This window comes from Abramis brama, assembly GCF_963993115.1.
Source record: "Abramis brama genome assembly, chromosome: 4".
Classification (NCBI taxonomy): domain Eukaryota; kingdom Metazoa; phylum Chordata; class Actinopteri; order Cypriniformes; family Leuciscidae; genus Abramis; species Abramis brama.
Window position 1 is genome coordinate 48466006 of NC_139966.1, and position 22460 is coordinate 48488465.

The 22460-nt window shown below is 37.7% G+C and overlaps 1 protein-coding gene across 1 annotated transcript; it reads left to right on the forward strand.

Annotated features, from left to right (window-relative positions):
- Positions 1–1085: 1085 nt before the first annotated feature.
- Positions 1086–20431, forward strand: LOC311082210 (scavenger receptor cysteine-rich type 1 protein M130-like; the record flags this gene model as incomplete). The annotated part of the gene is made up of 31 exons (XM_084112944.1): positions 1086–1116; positions 1351–1674; positions 1773–1856; positions 1948–2265; positions 4040–4330; positions 4445–4522; positions 4698–5012; positions 5116–5325; positions 5424–5507; positions 6069–6128; positions 6296–6352; positions 6477–6551; positions 6705–6767; positions 7600–7662; positions 10507–10555; positions 13254–13576; positions 13687–13992; positions 15056–15358; positions 15445–15759; positions 15991–16353; positions 16391–16708; positions 17108–17410; positions 17617–17694; positions 17891–18082; positions 18298–18507; positions 18606–18689; positions 19153–19212; positions 19390–19446; positions 19550–19624; positions 20186–20239; positions 20385–20431. The coding sequence occupies 31 exons, from the start codon at positions 1086–1088 to the stop codon at positions 20429–20431; spliced, it is 5190 nt and encodes a 1729-aa protein (XP_083969070.1).
- Positions 20432–22460: the final 2029 nt, after the last annotated feature.

The following is a 22460-nucleotide window of genomic DNA, read 5'->3' on the forward strand; positions in this document are numbered from 1 at the left end:
AGAGCTGTCTGATGCTGATGTTTCTGTGCTATATGGTAAAGCTCAGCACCTCTGGTAGGTACATAAAGAGGTACTTTATTCTTTCATATGAGCTGAAATCATTTACATGTAATGTTACACTTATTGGTATATTTACTTTTCTCCCTGTCGCTCATGTGTAGACAGTGTGAGTGTGAGGTTGGTGAATGGCAATAATCCCTGTGCTGGAAGAGTGGAGGTTCTTCATGATGGTCAGTGGGGAACAGTGTGTCAGTGGGAGTGGGATATTGCTGATGCTGCAGTGGTGTGTAGAGAGCTGGACTGTGGGACGGCTGTAAAAGCAACATATGACGCTCACTTTGGACGTGGATCAGGACCAATTTCAATGGCATATGTATGGTGTAGTGGATCAGAGACTGCACTGAAAGACTGCAGATCACTAAGCCAATTGGCACAGGGCTGTAATCATGATGAAGATGCTGGTGTCGTCTGTTCAGGTAAGCTTCCCCTCAACTTATCACATCACTCTTTCATAATTCTCACTCAAGCAATCTAATGTTTCTGTATGCTGGTGAGGACAAACTTCATCCGTGTCAATTTTATGAAACATGCAATCTGTTTAATTAATTTGTTTATGATATTATATATATCCCCATTCCTTATTTTCTTATAATAAAATATGATGCAGAGAATCCCCACTAAATAGGCCTATGTAATGTATTTTTTATTATTCACAGTCTGATTTGACAATCTTATTTACATTCTTTATTTAATGAAGATTATAAAATTACAGATGAAAAATAAAATTACAGATAAAATAAGTGCAGATTAAGTGAATTAATGAAATACAGTGTCAAAATTGAATTAAGATTTTTCTAGTGTTCCAGGTGAATAAATTTGTTTAATTAATGATCTGTCTTTATAATTCAAAAACTCAGAGCGAGGACTTCGACTTGTGGACGGGTTTCACCTGTGCTCTGGGAGAGTGGAGATGTTTCGTACAGAAGGATGGGGTTCAGTGTGTGACGCTGCCTTTGACCAGCAGGATGCAGAGGTTGTGTGTAGAGAGCTGGACTGTGGGGCTCCTGTACAGGTGCTGGGAGAAGATGCTTTTGGCAAAGGAAAGGGTCGAGTTTGGTCAGAGGAGATTCAGTGCAGAGGAAATGAGTCTCAAATAGACGACTGTTCACGATCATCTTCACAGATACACAGCTGTTCCCATGATAATGATGTGGGAGTGATTTGTTCTGGTTAAGTATAAACATTTGGCATTTATTTAGATAAATTACATACCTAATATACTGATGTTGTATTGCTCAATTATCTGGATTCTAGTTTCATGTTTAAATAAGCTGTCGGTTCTCTGCACAGGTTACACTGATCTCAGACTGGTCAATGGAATAAACGGCACAGACTCTTGTTCTGGAAGAGTGGAGCTTCGGTTCCTCAATGAATGGGGCACAGTGTGTGATGCATGCTGGGATATGAGAGCTGCCAGTGTCCTCTGTAGACAGCTGAATTGTGGGATTGCTGTGTCTGTTGTGGGATCAGACTGGTTTGGAGAGGGAAGTGGTGAAATCTGGGCTGATGTGTTTGATTGTGTCGGGAATGAAACAAAACTCTCAGAATGTTCCGTCTCTTCATGGAGTCGAGCTGAATGTTCTCATAGACGAGATGTTGGAGTCGTCTGCTCTAGTGAGCAAATTCACACCATGATAAAGTCATTGGTTTCAGATTAAAATGTTGTATACATTTTAGATAAATACTGAATTACAAATAAATATTCTCTCCAGAGAGTGAAGCTCATCTGAGGAACTGCAGCTCTCCACAAACTCTCAACTGCAGCTCCACACAACAGCTGTCAATCAAACACTTTGGTGAGAAAATCATCATCTAGGCAGATTCTTTAGTTGTTAATGATAAATAATGTTCATGTACAAGCACTGTTTTTCTCTCTCTGAATATCAGGTCACGGGTCCATCAGGCTGGTGGGTTCTGGGGGAGACTGTGCAGGGAGGCTGGAGGTTTTTCACAGCGGCTCATGGGGGACAGTGTGTGATGACTCCTGGGATATTAAAGATGCCCATGTGGTGTGCAGACAGCTGCAGTGTGGAGTGGCCCTCAGTAACCAGCAGGTACCAGCCTGGTTTGGTCCTGGTTCTGGACCCATATGGCTGGATGAGGTGGAGTGTGAGGGGAATGAGACGTCCCTGTGGAACTGCTCTTCTCCAGGCTGGGGGAAACATGACTGTCAACACAAGGAGGATGTAGGAGTCGTGTGCTCAGGTGAACAGCAAACAATAAGTTAAATAGTAACTTGACGATATTTTAAAACATTTCAATAACCTATGTATCAAGTGTATTTATACATGTTAAATATACAAAAATACTCTGACAGAGTTTTCTAAACTACTTGCACCGCAACACGACACTATGAATCTACAGCACTAACTGATGTTGTATTAACAAAGTTCGTGGGGAGCACGTTCAAATGATCTATCCAATCAGCATGAAACGGGGTCTATAAATACGTAGCCGACTCGCCTATGTTCCTCGACAGTGTTTTCTGTCTCCTCACACTTGGTTACTATCCTAACCAGAGATACGGGGGGAGTACTCTGGGTTCAGGACACATTCTGAGCTCAGAGCTCTCCCTCGGACAGCACGCCAAATACACATACGCTTTTACTCTATCTAATCATTTGTGTGAACTCGTAAAACACAGAGTGCCACAAATGTAGTCTGATTTCCGAACAAATAACTCTAATGGTTTGGTTCTTTTTAGTGAATGAAAGCCATAAATCTTACAACTACTGACTGGATCAGAAGACAAAGTGTAAATAAAGAAACACATTATTGGTTAGTATTACAGTTTTGCTTTAAATTGCTTACACACTAAAAGTGGTATTTGAGCCCACTTAGAGAAACCATTCACTCATATACCTAATCTTCAGACCAAGTGTGCAAAACTGCAAGCACATTATCTGCTTTACACTCAGTTTGCATTTGTAAAACAAACTTTTTGCAAAATGCTTAACACAGTTCTCATTATTCAAAACTAGTGTTTTTTTTTCTTGTGTTATTTCAGAAAACACTGCCATTTAAATGGTACAATAATTTTCCGATTACCTACACCCAATGTGTGAAAACATGAATTGATCACTTTGGATTCAAAATGCAATGTTTTTCAGAAAGAAAGAAATTATTTTTACCCTCTTTCATTTCTTTTTAGTGTAAATATACCTTATTTGATCACTTAGAAATCAAAACTCAATTTTTGAGAAAGAAATTTTGACCCTTGGATTTCTGCTTATTTTGTAAATATATACTGAATATGTCAATTCACATTTATTTCTGTAGCGCTTTATATAATACAGATTGTTTCACTGAAGGTTCACAATTGTAACAATTTTAAATTCTGCTGTAAAGCAGCTCTAACAAGCCAATAGTGTCATTATTCAGCTCAAGTCAGTTCAATAACTGTAAAGTTTATCGATTGAGCATACATACTGTATATACAGTATTTGTGCACATACATGTAAGTGTGATAAACTCCTGCACACTCCACTGCACTGAACAAGTTAAAGATACAATAGTTTTTTGTGTTTTACATTTTTCACATAGCCTGCTTGCAGTTTTGCAGACTTGGTCTGAAGATTAGGTTTATGAGTGAATGGTTACGCTAAGTGGGCCTCAAGTACAAAGTGTGTAAAACAATTTAAAAAAAACTGTAATATAGATTTAAATGAAGTGTTTGCTTTTGCAAGAGATGTGTGATGTTTTGCTTCTTGTGTTCATGTTTTGTGGTTTTGTAAGTTTAAAAAAAATAAGTTTCAGAAATGTTGTGCAAGCGATTTTAAAAAAACTTAGTGTTTTATATATTTATACACTAATGCATGAATGTTTCCACATTTTTGGTTTTAGTGTCCTCCATTTTATATATGTAAAGTTGATACCAATTATTTCACTGTATGCCTCCTTATAAAAAGACAGTGAGAAGACATTAAAGAGTTAATTGTTTTAAATGCATTGATTCTCAATCTCATCCTTTTCCATCTAGAGTTTAAAGAGATCAGGTTAACTGAGGGCTGTGAAGGGAATGTGGAGGTTTTCTACAATGGATCCTGGGGTAATGTGTGTTACAACAAGATGGACAGAGACATAGCGAGTCTGATCTGTCAAGAGCTGAACTGTGGAAGATCTGGCAGTGAACCCAGTTCTTCAGAGGGACTGAAGTCTCATAATTGGCTTGATTATTTTAAATGTCGACGTCATGATTCCACTCTATGGCAGTGTCCATCTTCACCCTGGGGACAGAATGACTGTGAAGCGGCCGAGATCACCTGCTCAGGTAAGAAGATATTTAACTGATTTAAAAACGTCATGTTTGTTTCATTATAATTATTATTAATATTTATAATTTTTCTATTCAGTATTGAGTTAAATTTTAACGTTTTAATTTTAGAGGAGCAGACTCTTGAATCTCCTCGGAGTCGTCTGACATGTTCTACCTCAGAATCTCCTCACCAGAGACTGTGTTCAAGTAAGATAATTATAAGGATGTATTTTCTTTATTCACAGCATCTTGAATTATTAATATCTGAGCACTTGTACACTGAATCCACATTCCACATTCATAATTTGTCACAACATTAAATAGTCATAAAATGCATTGAAAAAGTATTGCTGGTCAGTGATGATTTCTGTGTGTGATTTAGATCATGTTCCTCTCAGACTGAGTGGAGGTTCGGGCCGGTGCTCTGGGAGGCTGGAGGTGTATCATAACGCTGTGTGGGGTTCAGTCTGTGATGATCTGTGGGACATCAGCGATGCTCAGGTGGTCTGCAGGCAGCTGGGTTGTGGAGCAGCACTGAGGGCTGATGGGAATTCAGTCTTTGGTGCTGGTGAAGGTGTTGTGTGGCTGAACAGAGTCGAGTGCAGAGGGAATGAGATTCACCTGTGGGACTGTCCTCTCTCCCTGAAGAAGCACACTGACTGCTCCCACAAAGAGCACGCTGGACTCACCTGTGCAAGTCAGAGCAAAACACTGAGCAATATTAGTCATTTTCACATCATTTTAGTGCTAATAACTGTGTATTTACATGATTTTTAATCTGTCTGTGTCTGTTTTGACAGATTTGACAGATTTGTCAGTGTCCATTACTCCTGCCACAACAACATCAGCTTCTCCTCCAGTTTCTCAGACAGTGCGCTCAACATCAGTCACTCCTCCACAAACTCCTCCAGTGTCTCTCTCTGTGCCTGTGGTTGTACTGGGAGTTTTGCTCTTACTGCTCTTAGTGCCACTGCTTATACTGATTCAGCAGAACAGAGTGATGAGGAGAGGTAGGAGAGATCCAGAGACTGTCATATTGTGTGTTATTCAGTGTGTGATCAGTCATGTGTTGTGAACTGACAGCAGGTTTGTCTGTCTACACTCACAGCTCTCTCTAAGAGGAGACACAGGACGACGACTGAGGCCGTTTATGAGGAGATTCATCACAGACACAATCACTTCACTCAGAGAGGTGAGACATGAGCCGTGAATCTTATTTAATATTATTAATAAAAGAGTCTGTCAGACACTTGATGTTCATCTATTATTAGTCCTGTTAAACCTCCGGCTCCTGTTAAACCTTCTCACAGAAAACCACAGAGCTGCAGGTGCATGTTTATGTGTGTGTGTGTGTTGTGGGTGTGTGTGTGTGTGTGTGTGTTGTGTGTGTGTGTGTGTGTGTGTGTGAGTGAGTGAGTGAGTGAGTGAGTGAGTGAGTGAGTGAGTGAGTGTGTTTCTTCCTGTATGTATTTTTAGTGGGTAATAAGGAGCGGTTCATATGTTTGTACGTGTGTGTGTGTGTGTATTTGTCTCTTCCTGTGTGTATTTCTGGAAGGCAGTGAGGAATGGGTTCATGTGAGGATACATGTGTGTTTGCTAATAGGCCTAACAGAAAACAAACAGAAAAAAACATGGGATTTCTGCCTCTAATGTTAAAAAATAAAATAAAGAGTTGTATGATCCAATGGAAATCCAGATTCAGTCTGTTTGTGATGATGAATATGTTCCTGACTGTTTTTCTCTCCTTTAACAGGAAGTCTCATCTCTGAAGAACTGCATTCTGGGTATGAAGATGCTGATGAGCTTCTCTCAGGTTAGACAGCAGAAGCGCATATTCATTCCACTCAAAATAATTTTCATTGAATTCAACCTAAATAAATAAATGTAATTAACAAATTCTATTAAATATTTGACTAATGACTCAATACCCTTTAAATTCTGCTGTTTGTCTATATATTAACATTCTGTTCTCCATTTTAGCAAAAGATTTCAAGACTGTATATTATGATGATGTCACCAACAACAGTGGCCTGAAAGGTCAGTGACCTTTTTAATTGATCACATGATTTATTACCAGATGATTAATAACTTAATGGTCTCATGACCTGCAAAAAGGACATATTTTGGCTTTTGTATCCAAACATATTCTGTGTTGATGCAGAAGAGATGAAGGAAATCACACCGGGATACTATGATGATGTCATCACTGATGGACTGAAACCAGATCATGAGACAGGTGTCGTTCTGTTATTCTATAATAGCATATATATATAATACTTAAACTATAAATACTTCAGTATATTAAAGTTATTTCTGTATATTAACGGATAATAAAAAAAAAGTTTTGAATGTCATTAATAATGCTTGTGATGAATGTGTGATTTTGTAGAAGACACTCCTGAGAGCTATGATGACGTCATCACCAGTGGACAGAACTCTTTCATCAAAAAAGGTGTTTTTTTATTGATTTTTTAAAAAATATATTCCTTTAAAATAAACCTCATAACTGATAATATTTTAAAATGACTGCCTTAATGTTTTTTAGCTTATATTTAACTTTTTGGGCTTATATTTGCACGTGTAGTTAACATGCTAGAGAATTATGACGATGTCATCATTAATGGACAGAGCTCGCAAATAGGTGGGTTGAACAGAACTACATTTTATTATCACCCTTACATGTTTACATGAGTATTAGACATGAGTTTTGTGTAATCAATACACTTAAAGGGAAAAGGGATTCAGGGACTCAAATAAGATAAAGATGTGTCCCAATTCAGAGGCTGCATCCTTTGAAGGCCCGAAGGTCAAAACGAGTGTTGTTAAATGGGACGGTCTACGGGAGATTGTTCTTGTCGCCTAGCAACTGTGACAGCGATGATGAGCGGCAGTAACGTTTGTACTGGACTTTTTTGAAAGTTATATTAAACTGTCCGAAACCAAAACAGGGTTCACAAACTGTCTAAATATGTTCACCATGGTCCATTTCTATATATAATAAAGAGTATAAACTATATATAATCACATCTTAGTAAGATATGTCAACATTTGAACCGCTTTAAAGTTTTTTAGAAAGATTTACTTTTCTATCATTAGATATTTGAGTAAGCTGAAACCCAATACTTGCATTTAAAAGTGTAATTTGGCAGTTTTCGAAAAACAAAATCCTGTCGTCACCGGAGCCTTGGAGCCGGAGTCAATCGGCCTTCATATGATGCAGCCTCTGATCGGGATGCAGTTTAAGTGTTTTATATTCTGATGTTTTTTATGTCATTCTTGATCAGAGGGAGTTCAGGAGGACTATGATGATGTGATGAGTGTGAGTGAAGATGTGAGAAACCTGTTAGGTAAGTTATTAAGTTCATAGTTCTTCATTTAAAATATGAATCTGATTACAACATGAATTAAGATTTTGTTTTTAATAACAGATTATGATGATGTGGAGGAGGAGTCAAAAAAAGGAGGAGGGCCATTCGGCTCAATGACCGCGCCAGTTCAAGAAATTTGAAAACTTAAAAGTTTGAGTGAAATTGCTATTGATATATCAAATCTAAGGTTTTTATGGTTTTTTTTTATTTATTTTTTTTTTTATTTAAATTGATATGCCTCTGTGAGATTTTGTATTGTTTATTATGGCCTTGTAGTAATAATACAAACAACAGTGCCTTTTCTGCTAAATTACCAACAAAAAATGTGATGTAAAAGCCTCACCATGGTGACAGCATGTAGGCCTACTGTACTTTTTATGAGTGAAAAATGCACACACAAAAAAAAAACATTTGCATTTATTTTGGATGCATTAAATAACTTTTATAATAAACCTGCTAAAGAATTGATCTGTATCAAATATTATTATTTTATGTGGTCAGGTGTGTTTTAACCATAATAAATATGCATATCACTTGTCATTTTACTTTTAAATCCATTCTCAGGCTGTAGATGAATGTGAAATGTGAAGGTAACCCATAATCTCAATTTTTCCCCCAAGTTAGTGCACACACATTAGCAGTAATGAACACACGCTGCAAACCGTGGACACACACTCGGAGCAGTGGTAATCTTTTTGCTGTGACACCTGGGGAGTGATTGGGGTTTAGGTGTTTTGCTCAAGGACACATCACTCGTTTCCTGTCGGTATTGAGAATCGAACCCACAACCTTTTGGGTTATCTGTCTGACTCTCTAACTATTAGGCAACGACTGCTCAACAAAGTGAAAGTGACATGTTAAGGCAACGTATGTAACCCATACTCGGAATCAGCATGAACTTATCCAAGTAGTTAGTGCACACAGACACACACATTTGTTTGCTTTAGGCTATATAGGGCTATGTGTAAGTCAACAATCTGTAACACGTTTAAAATGTGTATTTATTCTCTATAAACCATATGAATCACTTTATAATAACTTTACCACTATATTATGAGTTATTAATGCTCAACAACAGAACATTAGGACCCCGTGCAGCCCATGCATCGTCAAAAACTACAAACCGAAAAAAATGCAGTACCTTTGTGAGCCATCACGGCAATTTCATCTATACTCCAGTGTTGCAGCCAATAATGAAAGCATGGTAATGTCATTCTAGTTTTTGGTACTTTTAGTATTATTTTGTTTAAAAATTTATGGCGTTATTTTTTAGTCAAAAGTTATGAGCGTGTAAGACATGCTCACGAGCACATTATGTTATTTCACACGCGCAAAAATGAACCTTCAGCTGGCATGATAAAAGTACTCGCGCACAAATTCAACAACCGAGAGGTGTACAGGTAGCTGCGAGCGAGCGCCTGGCATACTCTCATAGGTTAACTCTGCTTGTACAGTGGAATCCTGCTCGCGCGCAGCGGGCTTCTGCTCGCGGAATGCTGTTTTGCTCGCGCAGTGGATTTCTGCTCGCTCAGCTGATTTCTGCTCCCTCGAGTCTACATGACTTTTGACAATTTTGGGGCGGAAACCAAGGAGGGCACTGACCCTCTTATGATTGGTCACTTTCATCATGGAAAATCTTGGGAAATCCTAACCCCGCCCACCTTCTGACGCAGCGCGCGTCACTCAGCACGCTCTGCTACTCCGGTTATCTCTGTGTATATTTTAGGCAACGAAATATGTGATAAAACACCATACTAACTATTTTCGTTTTCATTTAAAGAAATCTTAAACATGATAGCCACACAAATGTGGTTCATGCAACGCGTATTGATTATATTCACTGCACATAACGTTTGCCTATTTATAAAAAAAACAAAATATAAAACACAAACCTGCCTCTTTTCGTTTTAAATATAATATAAAAACATTAAACATTTTAATATGGCCCAGGCAATATGTGCATTTGTACTAAACAACAGATTTTGCAGTAAACAACATTACAGTTTTTAAATTTTTAAATACAATTATTACAATTTAAAATGACAAAACTCACCCAGTCTCTTTGTGTTAAATTTCAGTTTTATCAATATTAGCCATGATAAAAGTATAAGTAAAAGGTATAAGAAGCTATACAAATAAAGCAAACAATTCAGTCAAAGCAAACAATTCATCCTAAATTGTTAGGATAAATAATAATCTGTTAATATACTGCAGTCAAAGGTTTGTAAACTTGAGTAAAATTGTACTGACACACAACAACTGGGGCTCCTGTACCAGTTAAAGAGTCCGGCGATGTTCGCCACCAGAAACATCTCATAGTCATTTTACTGCCACCCATAGGAATAGATCGGTATTGCAGTATTAAACACACAAGTGAAGCTGCAAACTTGGTCGAGTATTCCTAAATGATGAACTGGGGAAAGGCATATGTATATATATATATATATATATTTTTTTTTTTTTTTTTGTCTTTTTAAAATCATTATAATATTTTTAAACAAAATTCTCTTTTCCTTACACTCTTTTGTGAAATAACATTTACTGTGCACTTGAAGAGTATGACAAGCATATAGGCTACTTCTGGATATATTATAGTAGTTAAAAAGAATCTTTAAAACAGCACATTTGATTTCTGTTTGTATCCAACTAATATTTCTAAACATGGACCCAAAGTGAGAAACATGAAGCAGTTAGTTATCAGTGTTTGTATTTGTATATCTGCAAATGCTGTGCTTTGATGCTGTAAATAAACTGGAATGTTTTCTGAAATCAGTTTCCTGTATGAGTGACTGTCTCCCCTCTATCTTGCATGTTTCTCCCCAGTTAAGTGTCTCTATAAGGTGGAGGAGGAGTCCTGTTCATCAGTGTTGACGTGCTTTTAATAAATATGGTGAGAATCATAAATACGTCTTCTGATTTGTCAGTGAAACTGTTTGATGATTTCCTCTCTTCTGTCTAATAAGGTAAAAGTGACTTTGATTGGCTTGTTGTTTGGTGATTGTAGAGCCTTCTGTCTCTGTCTCTCTTGAACCTTTCACTTCTGAGCTGATCAAGAAGAGTGTATGATCAGTGAAGATGGAGAGCTATCTAACACTCATTTTTTGTCATCTTTGATCAGACTCGCCACAGCTGGTACGTACACACACACACAGGATCATTATGTGTGAGTTAATGTAGTGACTGACTCTGTGTTAGTTAGGAAATGGTCATAACACAAGTTCCACTTTTGTATGTGTAATATTTGAATTAATATAAATGTTAATTTATTTCATGGTTATTTTCTCTGTTAATCTGTTTTGCTGACTTAAAGTCTGTTGTTGTTTGTCTTCTCACTGTGCATTATATATACAGTAAATCATTCTGTATCTTGTCTGCAGGAAATGTGAGGCTGGTGAATGGTAATAATTCCTGTGCCGGTAGAGTGGAGGTTTATTATAGAGGAGAGTGGGGAACAGTGTGTCATGATTATTGGAGTTTGACAAACACTGCAGTGGTGTGTAGAGAGCTGGGATGTGGCAGTACTTCAACAATGTGTGTTGCTCACTTTGGACCAGGATCAGGACAAATCTGGATGGATAATGTGAGATGTAGTGGATCAGAGTCCTCAATATTCAATTGCTCAAAATTAGAAATGGGTGAACATGACTGTAGACACAGTGAAGATGTTGGGGTGATCTGTTCAGCTAGGTTGGTTTTCTGTCTAGATTTCAACATCAAATGTATTTATTCTATTAAAAATATGTACTAGATTTTAAAATTAATGTTCATAGTTAATAAATAGTGGAAACCAACAAGTGTTATAACACAGTTTAACTGATTAGAACCGATCTATCGGCTCAATGTTATATCAATCATACTGTACATGACCACTATCTTGATGTGACAGTAGAAGCTGCAAGACTGTGTACAAATATAAAAAATCTACATGACAGTAACAAATTTCGAAGTCAAAATTTTGTTTTATGTTGTGATCAGGTTAATGCATGTTTAATGAGAGTGCATGCATGACCTGAATCAGCAAACTCTCTTGTTTAATTTCATATACAAAATTTACTCTAAATGTTAAACACTTTCACCTTTATGTTAAAAATAAACCAGAAATTGAAAAATAAATTAATGTACAATATTAAAACTGATGTTCTATTAGTATTACAGCTCACCAAATGCAGGGCTGGACAAGTCAATAGCGGTGTAACAATACACTGATGTGACGATTCAGCTTGATACACAATACTGAATACTGAATCTAATACTTTAAACAAAGCCAAAATGGACTAAATATTTAACAAAAAGTACTGCAAGATGATAAATTCGGTATAGCATAATGAATTTACTTGAATAGGCTTACTTGGCCTTTCTCCCCTATTCACAGAGCAACGGTGACACCATTAAAATCTTAGAAATAATAAAAATTTAAATATTGTAAATATAAAATTTTGTATTTTATTAAATTATTTATTTATTTTTTAATTGATTAATAATAATTAATAAACATGCTAGATCAAATGTGTGAACTTCTGGGTTAATCATATTTGATGCTACATTAAATAAATCTAAACTTTGATTTTGGCTGAACTATAGCCTACTGTTGCCGTGTACAATACATTGTCGCTATGGGTGATAAATATTGTTTTTGTATTGTGATACATTGTGACACAATATATTGTTATAGTCAACCACCTAGGGTGCCAAATGAAGGACCAGTACTGACACAAATGTTACTCTAGACTGAAACAACAGCACTCTTTGTTCTTGACATTACTCTAAATAGTTTACAATAAGTTGAAGATTTCAAAACAGCTTTTAATTTTGAGCAAGTTTAATTCTGCCGCAAAAAAATCTCTCACTTACGAAACATTATAAGCAAAACACTCCATGGTCTCCCTTGCGAAAAAGTAATATATTCAAGTGTGCTATTAGTACAGTTCTTTATTACTAAAAATAAGAAAGTATACTTCCTGTCTACTTTTTATGTACTTCTCAGAAAAATACTTAAAATTGCAATTTAGTCCCAAGCAGTATTGAAATACACTTACAATTTTGTACTAGTACATCGATATTAGTATTCTAGATAAAGTACACTGTAAAAAAAATTGCTGTAGTTATGCAGCTGTTTGCCAGTAACTTACTGTAGATTTAAATTGATGTTATTTACTGGCAACAGTTTGTTCAAAGTTAAATGAACATTAAACATTAACAAGTCTTTGTCTTTACAGAATAAAACTATAAAATAACAATCTAATGCAAAGCATTCTGGGAACCAGAAATCTTCATCAACCTTTTTCTGTTTTTTTCTGGGATTTTGGTTCCCAGAATGCTTTGCATGAGGCTGTTATTTTAGTTTTATTCTGTAAAGATAAAGACTTGTTAATGTTTAATGTTCATTTAACTTTGAACAAACTGTTGCCAGTAAATAACATCAATTTAAATCTACAGTAAGTTACTGGCAAGCAGCTGCCAGTAATACTGTAATTTCTACAGATTTTTTTTACAGTGTATACTTAAAAATATACTTGAACTTTTCTTTACTTTTTTATTTTGGGGATTTTTTTAATGTCTTGATATTTTAGATGGCTTGTTATCATAATCATTTCAGGCATCAGGCTGGTGGGAGGTTCTCGCTGTTCTGGAAGACTAGAGTTGCCTCATGGAAACACCTGGTACACAGTGTGTGACGCTGCCTTTGACCAGCAGGATGCAGAGGTTGTGTGTAGAGAGCTGGACTGTGGGGCTCCTGTACAGGTGCTGGGAGAAGATGCTTTTGGCAAAGGAGACGCTCAGATGTGGACACAAGAGATTCAGTGCAGAGGAGACGAGTATCAGTTTGCTCTCTGTCCAATGTTACCTTCACACAATTGTTCCCATGACAACGATGTGAGCGTTGTATGTGCTGGTAGGTGAATGATATGAACTATACAAGTATGGACATAAAATCATTGAGTAATATTGTACAACAATTGTTTTTCTTTTTTCTCTATCTTTCTCTGCCCTTTTTACCTTCAGAAACAGTGCGATTAGCAGGAGGTAAGAGTTCCTGTGCTGGTAGAGTGGAGGTTCTTCATGATGGTCAGTGGGGAACAGTGCGTGATGTTGGTTGGGATATGTCTGATGCTGCAGTGGTGTGTAGAGAGCTGGGATGTGGAGAGGCTTTAAGTGCACCAAAGGGTGCTCACTTCGGAGAAGGATCCGGCCAAATCTGGATTTCTGATTTAGTGTGTACTGGATCAGAGTCTACATTGATAACCTGTAGATTCATTGGTTGGGGAATAGACACTAATCATACTGAAGATGCTGGAGTCGTTTGCTCTGGTAAGCTTAGCTCATCCACGCTTATTTCATAATTACTAACCTTTTTTCCCAAAGAATTCCAGGATAAATACAAATTTTCTCACCACATTGAATGTTACATCAGGTGGTTGTTTGGTTGTCTGTGTGGGGTGAAGTAATCTATTATGTGACGTGCTGAATTACTAGATGGAAAGTACATGAAGCAAATTGTGCGAACGAAACACAGGGTGTTATTAAAATGCGTGTAGTCTATGAAATGCTCAACCTTTGAACAATATATTATATTGTTCAAAGGTTGAGCATTTCATAGACTACACGCATTTTAATAACACCCTGGGTGCATTTATCTTACTAAAGTTTTTCTCCCCTGTTATTCATTAAATGTGACCCTGGATCACAAAACCAGTCTTAATTCGCACGGGTATATTTGTGGCAATAGCCAACAAAACATTGCATGGGTCAAAATTATAGATTTTTCTTTTATGACAAAAAATCATTAGGATATTAAGTAAAGATCATGTTTCATGAAGATATTTTGTAAATTTCCCACCTTAAATATATAAAACATTTATTTTTGTGAGTGGATGCAGCATAATCGCCAACAGAAATGTACAACTTTAAAGGCGATTTTCTCAATATTTCGATTTTTCTGCACCCTCAGATTTCAGATTTTCAAATAGTTGTATCTCGTGAAATATTGTCCTATCCTAACAAACCATACATCAATGGAAATATTATGTATTCAGCTTTCAGATTATGTATAAATCTCAATTTAAAAAAAATTGCCCATAAGACTGGTCACAAATGAAGAAAGCGGGTGTACTCTGGGTTCGGGCCACATTCAGAGCTCTCCCCCGGACAGCACACCAGTCGTCAAATATGCATACTCTTTTACTCTAGATAATTATTTGTAAGTGCAAACTCGTGAAATGCAAGAAGCTTGTGTGAATTTTATGCATGAAATAAACTGCTGACAATTAAAAAATAAATAAATAACTGGTCAGAATAAATTGTTTAGTTTTATAAAGTAATAGGTCAAGAAGCAAAGCAAATATTATTAAAATTGTCCCTTTTTTCATTAAAGGAGTCAGGCTGGTTGGGGGATCTCTCTGTTCTGGCAGAGTAGAAGTGCCTCATGATCGGTCATGGATGTCAGTGTGTGACGCTGCCTTTGACCAGCAGGATGCAGAGGTTGTGTGTAGAGAGCTGGACTGTGGGGCTCCTGTACAGGTGCTGGGAGAAGATGCTTTTGGCAAAGGAGACGCTCAGATGTGGACACAAGAGATTCAGTGCAGAGGAAATGAGTCTTATATTTCTTTTTGTCCAACATCATCTTCTCTCGAATACAACTGTACCCGTGAGAATGACATTGGACTGTTATGTTCTGGTAATGGAGCTTTTCAAACAACGTTTTTAAACCATTTCTTTTGCATGTTTTGTACTGTTTAACTAAACTCTCTGTTCTTTGTCCAGGTTACACTGACCTCAGACTGGTCAATGGTCCTGACGTCTGTTCTGGTCGAGTTGAGCATCAGTACTTCAGTCAATGGGGCTCAGTGTGTGATGCATGCTGGGATATGAGAGCTGCCAGTGTCCTCTGTAGACAGCTGAATTGTGGGATTGCTGTGTCTGTTGTGGGATCAGACTGGTTTGGAGAGGGAAGTGGTGAAATCTGGGCTGATGTGTTTGATTGTGACGGGAATGAAACAAAACTCTCAGAATGTTCCGTCTCTTCATGGAGTCGAGCTGAATGTTCTCATGGACGAGATGTTGGAGTCGTCTGCTCTGGTGAGTTTATATTACTGGAGGATTCACTGATAGTGTGCTGCTGAAAGATAAAAAAAAGAATAAATTTAGTATTTCATCTCACCATATGTGTAATTTCACAACATGTGTAGTGTCATTTCAAACTGAAAGAAAATATACTTGTCATTTATTTCAGATTTTTTTGGTATTATTGATGTAAAGTATATTCACAAACTTGCAAAATTTAAGTAAAACATGAGACCTTCTTTCCAGATTCTTCTCTGGCTGTTCATGACGGTCTGGTGCGGTTGTCTGGAGAGAGACAGTGTGAGGGGGAGCTGGAAGTTTCCATCCATCAGGTCTGGAGGAGAGTTCTGCTGGACTCCTGGAGTCTCACTGAATCCTCTGTGGTCTGCAGACAGCTGGGCTGTGGCTCTGTGCTGAACTTCTCCGGCTCCTCTTCATCCAGTCCTGAACACAGTCATGAGTGTGTGACGGGCTTCCAGTGCTCTGGGAGTGAAGCTCATCTGGGGAACTGCAGCTCTCCACAAACTCTCAACTGCAGCTCCACACAACAGCTGTCAATCACCTGCCTTGGTGAGAACAACAACATCTGGGCAGATTCTTCAGTTGTTAGTGATCAATAATGTGTTTTTCTCTCTCTGAATATCAGGTCGCGGGTCCATCAGGCTGGTGGGTTCTGGGGGAGACTGTGCAGGGAGGCTGGAGGTTTTTCACAGCGGCTCATGGGGGACAGTGTGTGATGACTCCTGGGATATTAAAGATGCCCATGTGGTGTGCAGACAGCTGCAGTGTGGAGTGGCCCTCAGTAACCAGCAGGTACCAGCCTGGTTTGGTCCTGGTTCTGGACCCATATGGCTGGATGAGGTGGAGTGTGAGGGGAATGAGACGTCCCTGTGGAACTGCTCTTCTCCAGGCTGGGGGAAACATGACTGTCAACACAAGGAGGATGTAGGAGTCGTGTGCTCAGGTGAACAGTAAAGTAATGTGATTGATTTTTAAATATATAATTTCAAATGTTTAAAGGAATAATGTACTGGTGGTAATTTCTACAAAATAAAAACCAGGATCATCAGGAGTGGATGGATCATATTTTACAACAAAGACCATCTTACTATATCGATGGTCTGATAGACAGCGCTGCCATGGATGCCACTACTTTTTAAATATTTTTTTATTGACCAAGCAGAATCAAGTAGTACATAAGATTCATAATATATTATAAATATATTATAAAAATATATTTAAGTATCTTTTTCAGATGCTACCAGTGCTAGCAGCATGCATTAGCCTTGTATTAACCAATTATTTTGGTGATATTTTACAACCTAAATTCCAGTTGTTTTAATGCACATCCTTTTCCATCTAGAGTTTAAAGAGATCAGGTTAACTGAGGGCTGTGAAGGGAATGTGGAGGTTTTCTACAATGGATCCTGGGGTAATGTGTGTTACAACCAGATGAACACAGACACAGTGAGTCTGATCTGTCAAGAGCTGAACTGTGGAAGATCTGGTGCTTTGTCTGATTCTACATCAAGACTGGAATCAGCTCGTAACTGGCTGGATGAAGTGAAATGTCGACAACATGATACAAATCTGTGGCAGTGTCCATCTTCACCCTGGGGACAGAACTACTGTAATAGAGATGAAGTGGCCAAAATCACCTGCTCAAGTGAGATTATGTTTAAATAATGTAAGATGGTCTCAGTAGTTATGTTTCTTTAAACTGAACTGTTTCTGAAACACTAAACTAATTTGATGGACGGAGCCTAAAAGGATTTATGAGGCTTAAATTATGTTTTCACATTGATATGTTTCACTGAGAGAAGTTATGATTTTTGTGTCCTAATGTTCAGTTCTCTTAATATTTAATCTCAGAGGAGGAGAATCCTGAGTCTCCTCGGAGTCGTCTGACATGTTCTACCTCTCCATCTCCTCACCAGAGACAGTGTTCAAGTAAGATTTTTAATTTAAGACTGTTTTCCATTAAAATGTGCATTTAAACAAGAATTTACTTGCATTTAAAAATCATAATCAAATTCATAAATGTAATCTACTAATCATACATTTAAAGCCTTCTTAGTTGAGTTTCTGTGTTTTGTTGTGAATGGTGTCCTGAAGCTGGTCAGTGATGTTTCTGTGTGTGATTTAGATCATGTTCCTCTCAGACTGAGTGGAGGTTTGGGCCGGTGCTCTGGGAGGCTGGAGGTGTATCATAACGCTGTGTGGGGTTCAGTCTGTGCTGATCTGTGGGACATCAGCGATGCTCAGGTGGTCTGCAGGCAGCTGGGTTGTGGAGCAGCACTGAGGGCTGATGGGAATTTAGTCTTTTGTGCTGGTGAAGGTGTTGGCTGAACAGAGTCGAGTGCAGAGGGAATGAGATTCACCTGTGGGACTGTCCTCTCTCCCTGAAGAACCACACTGACTGCTCCCACAAAGAGCACGCTGTACTCACATGTGCAAGTCAGAGCAAAACACTGAGCAATATTAGTAATTTTCACATCATTTTAGTACTGTGTATTTTCATGATTTTTAATCTTTCTTTGTCTGTTTTGTCAGATTTGCCAGATTTGTCAGTGTCCACTACTCCTGCCACAACAACATCAGCTTCTCCTCCAGTTTCTCAGACAGTGCGCTCAACATCAGTCACTCCTCCACAAACTCCTCCAGTGTCTCTCTCTGTGCCTGTGGTTGTACTGGGAGTTTTGCTCTTACTGCTCTTAGTGCCACTGCTTATACTGATTCAGCAGAACAGAGTGATGAGGAGAGGTAGGAGAGATCCAGAGACTGTCATATTGTGTGTTATTCAGTGTGTGATCAGTCATGTGTTGTGAACTGACAGCAGGTTTGTCTGTCTACACTCACAGCTCTCTCTAAGAGGAGACACAGGACGACGACTGAGGCCGTTTATGAGGAGATTCATCACAGACACAATCACTTCACTCAGAGAGGTGAGACATGAGCCGTGAATCTTATTTAATATGATTAATTAATAAGAGAGTCTGTCAGACACTTGATGTTCATCTGTTATTAGTCCTGTTAAACCTCCGGCTTTAAACCAGAGAATTCCTCACAGAAAACCACAGAGCTGCAGGTGCATGTTAATGTGTGTGTGTGTGTGTGTGTGTTTCTTCCTGTTTGTATTTTTAGAGGGTAATAAGGAGCGGTTCACATGTTTGTATGCACGCACGTGTGTGTATTTGTCTCTTCCTGTGTGTATTTCTGGAAGGCAGTGAGGAATAGGTTCATGTGAGGATACATGTGTGTTTGCTAATAGGCCTAGCTAACTGAAAACAAACAGAAAAAAAACCCATGGGATTTCTGCCTCTAATGTTTTTTGATCCAATGGAAATGAGGATTCAGTCTGTTTGTGATGATGAACATGTTCCTGACTGTTTTTCTCTCCTTTAACAGGGAGTCTCGTCTCTGAAGAACTGCATTCTGGGTATGAAGATGCTGATGAGCTTCTCTCAGGTTAGACAGCAGAAGCGCATATTCATTCCACTCAAAATACTTTTTCATTGAATTCAACCTAAATAAATAAATGTAATTAACAAATTCTATTAAATATTTGACTAATGACTCAATACCCTTTAAACACTGCTGTTTATTTATATATTAACATTCTGTATAATTTAATCTCCTTTTTAGCAAAAGATTTCAAGACTGTATATTATGATGATGTCACCAACAACAGTGGCCTGAAAGGTTGATGATTTATTACCAGATGATTAATAACTTAATAGTCTCATGACCTGCAAAAAGAACATATTTTGGCTTTTGTATCCAAACATATTCTGTGTTGATACAGAAGAGATGAAGAAGGAGATCACACCGGGATACTATGATGATGTCATCACTGTTGGACTGAAACCAGATCAGGGCTGTTTCTCAATTCCAAGAACGCAGAGAACGGACTTGTGTTCTCGGAGACCGGTCTTGCCAAGCTTCCTTGGAAGAACGAACTCGGAACCGGCCGCAATGACTTCTGGGGCACCAGGCGAGTACTAGCTCAAGTCTGCATTCGATGCATCCTCGGTATCAAGAACACATCCGGGTTCTTTCATGCGTCCTCTGTACTTGCGTTCTTGAGAATTGGGTCTGAACTTCGACGGTTAATGATGACGTAAAACGAGAACACAAGGACGCAAGATCGCTGAAGAACGCATATTGAGAAACACCCCATGAGTCAGGTGTCGTTCTGTTATTCTATAGTTTTAAATAACAATATTAAAGTATTTTGAAGAAAAGTGTGTTTTAAATGTAATATTGTTTACTTTGTAGAAGACACACCTGAGAGCTATGATGATGTCATCACCAATGGACAGAATTCAATAAAAAAAAATATTTTTACTATTTTAACAATATTTTACACAATATTCATCTAATCAAGCTTGTTACTGAAAGTCTTAAAGTTATATATTTTGGCTTCTATGTTCATGTGTAGTGGATGCACCAGAGGATTATGATGATGTCATCATTATTAGACAGAGCGCTCAAGGTGAGTTGCCCTACATATCACCCTTTACATATACGTTTGCATGAGTATTACACGATTTCTGTGTAATCAAATTAAGGGAAAATTATATATAAAATTAAAATTTTATGAACTATTGTGACATTTTTATGTCATTAATGTTGATCAGAGGGAGTTCAGGAGTATGATGATGTGATGAGTGTCACTGTAGATTAAACCTGTTAGGTAAGTTATTGTAACATTTCTGTTCTCAGTATATTCTAATATTATTGTTATTATATTTTTCCATGTTTATAGACTGACATTTAACTTTTTCATTTAAGAATAATGTTAAGAAAATTTTAATAATTTAAGATTTTGTTTTTAATAACAGATTATGATGATGTGGGGGAGGAGTCAATCAAAGGGGGAGGGGCCGTATGACTGAATGGCCACACCCACTGCCTCAGTTCAAGACGTCTGAACATTCAAGAGTCAAGAGTGATATTTCTGTGTGAAATCTCAGGTTTGATGTTATTTGAAAATGTTCTGTAATGAAACTTTGCTTACTGCTTTTATGACATTTTAGTTGTATTGGATTTTGGCCTATTGTTTTATATCAATAAAAATAAAACAAATATATATAAATATATGTATTACAGTTTTTCTGAATTGCTAAAACACTAAACCCCATTCTCTGAACCAAATTCTCAATAGTCTAAACCAATTTGTGGAATAAATCACTCTTTCTGTAAAACATTAAACAAGTTCAGGTAGTTAAAACACAGTTTGCAAATCTCATGCACTCTTTTTTCAAAACTCTAAACACATTTTCACTCCCTAAAACACATTTTGCACTGTGATGCACTTACGTTTCAAAATGCTAAACACAGGTAGGCGAAAGTTAAACACAACTGCAACACAGTTGTCATCGTTTACACACAATGACTCAAAATTGTTATTTCTAATGATGAGACCAAACCAACTGTACATAATACAAGTCAGTTCAGAGTCCCCAAATTTACTCAAAATGTTGCACTGAATGTTGATACCAACAATGGATGGAAACAATATAAGAGCGAGAGAAGGATGAGGATGAGGAAGAGGAGGTGAACAAGCAGGAAGAGGATGAGGACGAGGAAGAGCAAGGTGTGGAGAATGTTGTCAAGGCTGGATCTGCTTTAGGGTTATTCCCTTTTCCTGCAGAGATGACATTGTCTGAGATGTGGAGAAACTCCTCCGGCCGGACCAACATGAAGACATGATGCTGAAGCAGAATAAAATCTCTCTCACAGACCTTGATTTTGCAGTTGCACAACTCTTCTGAGTGTACTTTACTGTAACATGCTTTTCATTTAGAGTTTTAATAAACACTCCAAACGTGTTTATTATTTTAGGTAGTTATTATCACGATAATCCATGTCCAATAGTCCATTTCCTCGGATGAGATGGTTTTTATTCGTTATTTGACACTATAAACCATGCTATAAACACACACTGACCTCCTCGAGCTTTTATTTTGGCACTTCCAGTTACCGGCATTTTGAATTTGCATATTAGTTAAATATTTAGGCTGCGTTCGAAACCGCATACTTCCCTACTATTTAGTATGGGAAAAAGAGTAGGCGAGCGAAAAAGTATGTACGAATCCTCTGTATTCATAAAAGAGTAGGCGAGAATTACCTGGGTGACGTACTAATTATCGCGAGATTCGGACTTAAGTGCGTTCGAATATGCCTACTTTCCTATAGTACGCGAAAACAGTAGGCTATGTGAAAGAAAAAGTATGTTCGAAACGTCAGCATTCATAAAAGAGTAGGCGAGTATGAGGTGCCACGTAAGATTTAAATCAAACTTTGCTTATCAATACATACATAACACACGTGCATATACACCTATAAATTACTCGCATATACATGTATACTATTGGATGTTCAAAATACATACATGAAATACACGTGCACACTAATATGTATGAGAGGCCGTTTGAGACGAAACCCACTGAAACACTTGCAATACACATTGAAAACTTGCGATACACACTGAAACACTTGCGATACACACTGAAACACTTGCGATACACACTGAAACACTCGCGCTACACACTGAAACACTTGCCCATATATGTGAAACACTTGCGCGTACATGTGAAACACTATATATAGCCTATGTGCATATATATGAAAGACATGCGGTTACATAGAAACTCTTTGCATATACCCTGTAATCGCCCACGTACTGTTGTACCTGCATTAAGACTGCACTT